General features: G+C 39.0%; 1 protein-coding gene and 1 long non-coding RNA gene across 3 annotated transcripts in view; both read right to left on the bottom strand.

Moving 5' to 3' along the window:
• Positions 1–4: 4 nt before the first annotated feature.
• On the bottom strand, positions 5–3,480 carry LOC307031254. Its single transcript, XR_013805895.1, has 4 exons — positions 3,422–3,480; positions 2,739–2,946; positions 2,554–2,653; positions 5–618 (listed from the first exon to the last, which is right to left on the bottom strand). It is a non-coding gene; the product is annotated as an uncharacterized lncRNA (long non-coding RNA).
• A 3,398-nt stretch (positions 3,481–6,878) lies between these two features.
• Positions 6,879–8,946, bottom strand: part of stradb (STE20 related adaptor beta) — a 9,775-nt gene continuing 7,707 nt past the window's right edge. For both annotated transcript variants that reach the window (XM_079671616.1, XM_079671615.1), the window contains 2 exons: positions 8,016–8,058; positions 6,879–7,928 (listed from right to left, as the gene is read on the bottom strand). In XM_079671616.1, coding sequence (XP_079527742.1) covers positions 7,773–7,928; positions 8,016–8,058 — 199 coding nt within the window. In that variant the 3' untranslated portion in view covers positions 6,879–7,772. The remainder of the gene's footprint in view (positions 7,929–8,015; positions 8,059–8,946) is intronic.

Genomic DNA, 8,946 nt, shown 5'->3' on the forward strand with positions numbered 1-8,946 from the left:
GGTGGGTTGGAAGGTAAAGAAGGGTTGGTGGGAGAACTGGGCTTAGAAAAGGGTGAAGATAAGGTAGTAGGGGAGGAAGGGATGTGGGAGGGGGAGGAAAGGATGTGGGGGTAACAAGGAGAAGTGGGAGATTAGGTTTAGGGGAAGGAAGAGGGGGAGAAGAGACTTTTTTTTGCATTTGTCAAAAGCCTTTTGACAGTAGTTTGTATGTACGGTGGCTCTGTGGGGTCAAACTTCATCATCGCTACCCATTAAACCTACAAACCATTTTGTCTCAATTTGCTAATTTTCACAATTGATAGCATAATAAAACATAGTGTAATGTTTTTTCCAGATTTATACAAAATGCAAGAAGGAATCTGAGAGCAAGAGCTTTCACGGTGAGCAACATGTGGAATATATTCACCAGGGTTATGTCTATATGAGATTTGTGTTATTATTTTTACTCAATCCAGCAAATGTTCTGTTCATGTACCTCTTTACTCCTTTGAGGCTCCTCGTCTGCCTTCGTCGAGGAGGTGTGCATCTGAAATATTTTAAATGACTTCTCTTTATCCTTCGCCTCCTCGATGTCCGGCAGACTGTGTAATGCGGAGCAGAAGGTCGCCTTCCACGTGCCTAGGTAAGGGCGGTGTATTTCAATTTGGTATTTACCTGCACACAAACAGAGAAGTCACCATCTTTTCCCAGGTATATCATTATTCATGTCTCATTTGATTTAGATATTATCCAGCTTGCATTCTTCTACTGTTTTGCAAAGAAATACAGAAAAGGAGAAGAATGTACTTTTTTGTGATGGCTGATTGTGGAGGAAGACACCTCAAACAAACAACCTCAAATCTATCACTCTTATTTAGTTTAATAACACGGTATCACCAGAGCTTTTTTCATCATTATAACCAAAAACATTATTAAAAAAACAAAACGTTTTGTTGCTCAGTAGACTTGCTACATTTGAATTTATTTAAATGCAATCATTTCACTTATTGTTCAGCAGACTAAATATGGCTAGTGAGAATAATATCACCAACAGCTGATAGCTTTAAATACTGTAGGAGATGTTAGCTTCCTTTCTGAAGTCAATGAGGGCCTTCATAGGTCTATATATGTCGATACAAGGCTAATCGTTCTGACCTCAGAAAACGATCAACTCAGGCTTTCATTTCATGATGAGGGCGTAATGTGCGGAGGTGTTTCCGTTTGCTGTGTAGTATTTAATGTGTTTTTAACATTTAAATTGAATTCAGTGTGTCCTCGCTGCTTGTTCCGACACATGAAGAATCATTATCCTTAATATATCATATACGTGAAGCGATTAGTTGAATAATCGCATTAATTTTCGAATAGAACAATCTTTAGTCGAGGGCAGCCCTAACCTGAGGAAACAGTTCTTTAGTAAATCATCTCACAAGATAAATGTATTTATTGTATCTTCAACACGGGGCCTAGCCCCAGAGCATGGGCCGCCAGCTCTACCAACTGAGCTACACGGTGGGCCCGTTTTTTCTGTTGCTTATTTTATTGTATGCAGTCTTTTATCTTTATATTTGCCATGTCATTTGTTTGTTTTGTTAATGACGGAGATTTTAGGGTTGCACAATTTATACAAATGTGTATCCCAGTCGCATAGTGGCGCCATATCCCAAACACACCAACTTCTTTCAGAATGAAGTGAAAAGTATTAAAAGAGGTGAAAATCACTCCAAGTCTTTGCATGTTGAGAGCTGTGTACACACACAAGGGGAGTTAGTCGGTTCCGTAAGAGCCAGCATGCGGGACCGAGACTCTGGGATTTGTAGTCTTTCTAGTTGCGTATTTTTCATAGTCTTATATTTCAACAGTTTTACGACAAACTGACTTTTTTGACATGGAAATTATTATTTAAGATTGACAAACATATCAGAATCAGAAACAGGTTTTTTGCCGGGTATGTTCGCACATACTAGGAATTTGACTTGATGTCATGGTGCATACATAAAATATAAAAAACAAGAATTCTAATATAAAACAAAATCTTTTACACCGTAATAAATTACAGTTAAATAGCAATAAAATAAAGCAGTAAATTACATGGAAATATAATGCTATGAATGCATTTTTGCATATAAACTATGAAATCAGAATATGTGCAGAAAGGAGTATGACATTGTGTTCATTAATGCAATATTTGTAATTTGTGGCACAATTCAAACGGGATCGAAATATACGTTTTCTCTCTCCATTGACTTCAATACATAATTTTTCCGAAATAAGGTCCCATGGGTCGGAAGTAGATGGGCGGGACTTCGCCTCTATAATGAAGCAGAAGAGGTATACAAAGAATATTCTAGAGACTTGATGTGAATTATAAAATGATCAATACTTCCAATGTGGCGAATCAGATGGCGTTCTGTGTCCCTACTGATTGAGACACGGGATCATTGTGATTTCTTCCTTGTGTGTCTAGCAATATGACCATGTCAACCACTGAAAAGGAGAAGCACAGTGTGTGTGTGTGTGTGTGTGTGTGTGTGTGTGTGTGTGTGTGTGTGTGTGTGTGTGTGTGTGTGTTACCTCTATAGATGGCCCACTGCTGGAACAGAGAAGAGTCTCTTTCCAGGTCCCAGTCTTTATTTATTGCGTGGATCCAGGGGACCTGGAAAACCGGTTCTTCCTACACACATTTAGATTCTGTCAGCTATTGAACTATAATATAAAAGTGTGTGTGTTTCTTTGTGTGTGTCAAAGTGTATACTTACTCTGTTGACCCATGCGAGTCCCGGTATCTGGCTGGAGTCGATTTGTTCCTGCAGCCACTGCCGCATCCTCATCACGGGCATCGTCTCCTGTGAGCACACACACATTGACACAAACTGGTATGTTGGAGCCAGGTTTTCATCACTCACCTCCCAGCCTTGTGCTCAGCCATCTAGCGCAGACTGCACCAGCAGAGATCTCTTCAAAGACCTGAAAACAAATGGACAAAAGCACCACACAATATCTAATTATTTTAAATCACATATATTCACATTTGTACCTCCTTTTGTGAAGCCTGGGGCCAAACACCCTATCAAAACAGAATGTGTACCGTCAGCAGTTTTGCCTGTGTGAGACTAAAAAGCAGAAATAATTATTACATTGTTAGGCTGGTTAATACATTACAAAGCACAATATAATACTAGTATAACACATTTGTATTATCATTTATAAAAATACTTAACAAAACCAAATAACTAACAGTAACGCCAAAAGACATTTCTTTGGCATTTTTGTAAACATGTCTTTAAATAGTGAAACAGCAACTGTTTGGAGGACATCCCTGGAAAAATGTGTTTCTATTATTCTTCTGTTTTAGACAAACAGTTTCACGGTAGGGAGGTATAGCTGTCCCTTTTACTTTCACATAAATAATTGAACCTGAGGTTCGTCTCCCGCACTGTACCTATCGTCCACTAGTTGTCCACCGGCTGGGGGAGGATGGAGCAGCCGGCCACACAGAGAAAAAAAAAGAAGGGTGATAGAGATATTGTATATGTTGCAAATATTAGGAATATTAATAACTGATGCAGTCATAGGTAACATTTCAAACATCTTTTTCTAGATGCACATCATTTCACAAGTTATTCCCAGGCATTTTTATTTTATATATATATGCGAGATTCGGAGGAGATTTGCAGAAATCCGAATGTCACGTTTTTAGTTTTGTATGTCTAGGTTTGGGTGTATTTTGCTGTTCGGTTGTCCCCGTCATGTTTTCCTCCTTGTGTATTGTCTGGTCCCTCTCTCTGTGTTGTTCCTCCCTGTCGTTAGTGTGTAATGTTAGGGACCCAAAATAGTGCCACTACAAAGTACTACCAATCGAATCCAAATTGCCTGAAACGTGCTCCCAACTGTTTTTTGGGTGGTCCATTTTGGCCTCAACACTTAATGAATTTTTCAGATTTATGTGGGATATTTCTCCCCCCCCCCAACCACACACAGAATACACCCCCCCCCCCCCCCCCTACAGAGTACCCCCCTCGCTCCCCCATCAAGAAAAAAGAAAAGGCAAACAGCATAGATTCAACATTGATTCAATGTTGGCATTTCAATCATTAAATTCGACCGCAATACAACATTGATTCAATGAAATCTTTTCAACATTTAAGGTTGATCCACCATCAATCTTCAACCTTAACCAAAAATCAACATTTTTGACCATAATTCAACGTTGATTTAACATCTTTTGCTATCTGGGTAACGATTCTATATTAAACAAACTAATCATGCTAGATGAACTACATTATTCAAAACTAACTTTGGATAATAAAGGGAGCCTGTGTTAGCTTGTTCCAGAGGTAGATAGAATAGCCAAGTGTGTTAGTTCTAACTAAAGTGTGTGTTTTGCGCCGCAGTCCTTCACAGCCGCATGTACATTATTTTGACAGTAATTACCGGCTGACGGAAACTGTGCACGAAACATAAAAGCACTGGGAAAACACATTTGTAATTCAAATTGTATTGCAAACAATATTAAAGCAGCCTGCCTTTCCTCACAGCGAAGGTCTTTCCTGATGCAGTGTAACGCACGAGTTGTTTCTAAAGCAATCATTGTCAACCATTAGTTCAATTCAATCATATTCTAACAGGCATCCCTAACACAAGCACACAATGAATGAATAACAAGAAACATTAATCTAAGTTCGGCCATTTGCCATGGGAATACATTTTTGGCTCAGTAGCTTTTTTCTTCTTGGCGAATAACAGGCAGAAGATGTTTTAAATACTGCATCATATTCAAATCGAGCACAACAGCCAACCAGACAAGTATTCAACAAATCTATTTATTTTAAATAACCACAAAGACAAACAGCCAATCAAAAACACCTATAAAAACTGGCTTGCGCGTCACCCTGTTGTATCGCCTGCGCGTTGCCAGGTAGAGGTAAGGAAGAAGTATGCTCCTCTCTCTCATGAAACGCACTCCTATACACACCTGAAACGCTCTCACACACACGATATAAATATCACTAACTAACTTTGGAATATGAGTTGAGGATGTGCAGATAAACCGAAGCTGTTTCACCAAGTCAACAACATATTTGCCAGAGACATTATATTAGATGCTTTCCAATTTGACGAGAGAAGCAATATTTTTTCACTATTTCCCTTGAATTATCCCTTTCACAACCCAACTCTAAGGTGGTATCTACACTGAACAAAAATATAAATGCAACACTTTTTTTTTTGCTCCCATCTTTCTTGAAATAAACTCAGATCTAAAACATTTTCTATATACACAAAATAACCATTTATCTCAAATATTGTTCACAAATCTGAAAAAATCCACAGGCCACAACCAACAACCTGATCAACTCTATGCGAAGGAGATGTGTTGCACTGCGTGAGGCAAATGGTGGTCACACCAGATACTGACTGGTTTTCGGACCCCCCAGACCCCCCCCAATAAAGCAAAACTGCACGTTTCAGAGTGGCCTTTTATTGTGGCCAGCCTAAGGCACACCTGTGCAATAATCATGCTGTCTAATCAGCATCTTGATATGCCACACCTGCGAGGTGGGATGGATTATCTCGGCAAAGGAGAAGTGCTCACTATCACAGATTATTTCAGATTTCTGAACAATATGTGATGGTTATTTTGTGTATGTAGAAAATGTTTTAGATCTTTGAGTTAATCTCAGGAAAAACGGGAGCAAAAACAAAAGTGTTGCATTTATATTTTTGTTCAGTGTATGTCCACATACAAAAAACTGGATGTTTTGCAATCAGTCTTAAAATCTTTCTATGATTAGGATCTGTGTTTTCTACTTCTGTGCGTCGCATAAGTCCCATATGTTTGTCATGAAATCAAATCCATCAAAAGCACTTTCAATGGTTTCATGAGGGAGTTGATATGTTGAAAAGAATCTTTTGTATTAAATGAGTCACATTTTACATGTTAAAGGCTGCACTTCTTCACACTCGTCAGTTTCCTGCAAATTGTGGGATCTATACAAGTGTGTTCGCACGCCACTCAAAGGAGCAAGGGCACGCACTTTATACGCACTTTTATTTAGATTTTTCAAAATCTTTTATGGGTTAGGGTCCCTTTTTTACAGGAATCTCAACAGAAAAAGACTAAAACATTTCTAATGTTAAATAAAATGAAAAACAGTCACAGTTAAGAATGAGAAATTAATTATACTCATTTCTCCAGTAGGATAGCTGTCAAACAGAAATCTGTCTGTGTTCCCTACTGGACTAGGGGAAGCCACAAGATGGTCTTTTAATTAATCAAAGAAAAAGAGACTCACCAGCCAATTTGAAAACTTGAGACAAAACCAAAACAACTTTCACATAACAGAAAGAGACCAAATCAAAAACAAGACTCAAAACTTCTATAAGTTGCAACAAAAACACTGCTGCATCCGTGCAGCTCACAGGAGAAGGAAGAGAGACACTGCAGCCTTCCTCAGGTCCTTTATGGAGGCCCTGATTGGGGATTGGGAGCACCTGAGGGAGAGGCTGCACCTGGAGGGAGAGGCTGCACCTGGAGGGAGAGGCTGCACCTGGAAGGCACGTAACACTGTCTCTCACTTACTAAAAATGTACTTAACCTACTTAGAGTGGAGAAAGAAGTAAAAAAATGTGTTTTTTTGTGTAAATAAATGCCATAAATATACACTAATGTTTTATAGCAAACAATAGGTACACTGTAACACCTGCATCACTGTTTTTCTATCATTTTATGACCATTTACTGAAGAAATAGAGCTGCACAATAAGCAAAAAATTCAACTTGAATTTGTCAATATTGGCAAATTCTTATTTTTATCATTAAGTTGAGATCAGTTAAAACATATATCATGTGTTTGTGTCCTAGGAGAGGTGTATGAATGGAAAACAAATAAGTCAAGAAAATCAAAGTTTGCATATTCATATATAATTTATAACTATACGTGTATACATAAGGCTCATACAGCTACCATGTCCGATAAGTTCTGTAAATCACAGTTCTCATACACAGTACACTCAATCACAGTTACAAATAGATCAGATGATCAGAACAGGAAGGCATTGTTGGATAGGTAAGCACGTTACAAAATAATCTTCTGATGAATCACCGACAATAAGGGCTGGGAAGGCTTCTCTACAGTGTCTATGGATAACCCCTACATTAAGACATCACACATATTCTATTGCTACGTTTTTATAGGCAAGATTGCACTAAGAAAGGAGTGTTAATACAATAAACAATGTGCATACATGTTCAAGAGTACAGCAGAAACATATTTACATATTTGAAAATGTACCCATGGAAGCACTTTCATGCAAAGGAGGGTTGATGTTTCTCTCTTGCTGTTGTAAATGTCCTATTAGGTACCTCTGTATTCACTATTCACAGTCTGAATACATATTGCATCTAACCTCGGATACTCAGACACTAGGGGTTCTTTTCTAAGTACCTATTAGGATATAACACCAAAACAACAACATACTGTTTAGAAGACTGTAGAACCATAGTTGCCTTTTAATCTCAGAGGAAGTGCATGATTGTAAGTCAACAAATTAGTGTTTTGTCCTCTGACATGTTGACAGTTCTTTGACGATCCAGCACTTTCACAGTAATGTCACCATATACGCATCAGACAGACGTATCTAAAAAACGATATACTTTAAAAAAGGCTCAGCGAGTAGGGATGATAATACAAAATCAAAGCACAGTAGAATTTGGCCTTGTTGCTTTTGCTTTGATTGTCTTTTCGTTTGGCTTTTTCTAGTCAGGATTATTATTTTTTACATCATTTTTTGGAGTTAGGAAAAGTCCCAAACAGCCTCCGTAGTTTCGGGGGATGAAGGAGGATGGCATGAGGAGGCGGGGGGGCAAGACACTGGAGGATCATCAGGACTGGAAAAGGGCACTGCTGGATACATTAGATTCAGGAAAGTCTCTCTGGTGTGCCGCTTCACCTGGAGAAGAAAACACACATTTGCTCAAAACAATGGCATTTAGGGTTTACAGCTGAGAGGAGCAGACATCATGTTTACTAAAGTCACCTGTTTGAAGAAGGCGTGGCTCAAAAGGGAAGATGCAGATGGCCTATGGGAGATAGAGAAGAAACAGTCATTTGCGTGTCTGCAATGATATCAGATTCAAGTAAAGCTGGTCCTTTAAGGTTCAAGGTTAGTTTATCTGTATAGTACATTTTAAGACAAAGATTCAAAGTGCTTCACATAGGCATTTAACACATAATAATTAAAAACAAAACAAACACAAACAAAACAAAAAAGACAATTCATAAAAGCGATAAAATAATGGTTAGATATTAATTATTAATGCCATAAATTTAAATTATTTCTCCAGTGTGATAGCTGTGAAAACAGAAGTTCTGTCCATTTCTCACTTATTCTAAGAAATGTACCGTAATTTTCGGACTATAAGCCGCGCCTTTTTCCCCATTTTTCGACGCTGCGGCTTATATAACAGTGCGGCTAATCTATGGATGTTACAGCTAACGGCCACTAGGGGACCTCCTAAATCTATGGATGTTACAGCTAACGGCCACTAGGGGACCTCCTAAATCTATGGATTTTACAGGTTACAGTCCACCACCTTTAACTCTATGGGCTCTATAGCCGGTCTGCGCCCCCCACCTTTAGGCGGCGGGCTCCAGCAGGAAAAGCTGGAGGCCGGAAAAGAGTGAGACAGGTAGCGCGCAAAAGTAAAAGTGGAACCGAGAGTGGTACGAGAGACAGAACGAGAGCAAGACAGACAGACATTACGAGAGCGAGACAGTTTGTCCCCGTACCACTGGTTGAAAACCACTGCTGTAGATCACTGCCGGTACGTGCGCTGGGAGCGCACCGTTTAAGTTTGAAAGTTGAAAAGTGTGTGTGTCTGAAACGTTATGTGATACAGTACAGTTTACACAGCACATGTTCTGTAGCTACTATTGCACTAAATGCTAACACTTGAATACGTTATGCA

This window comes from Notothenia rossii (genome assembly GCF_949606895.1).
Source record: "Notothenia rossii genome assembly, chromosome: 3".
NCBI lineage: Eukaryota > Metazoa > Chordata > Actinopteri > Perciformes > Nototheniidae > Notothenia > Notothenia rossii.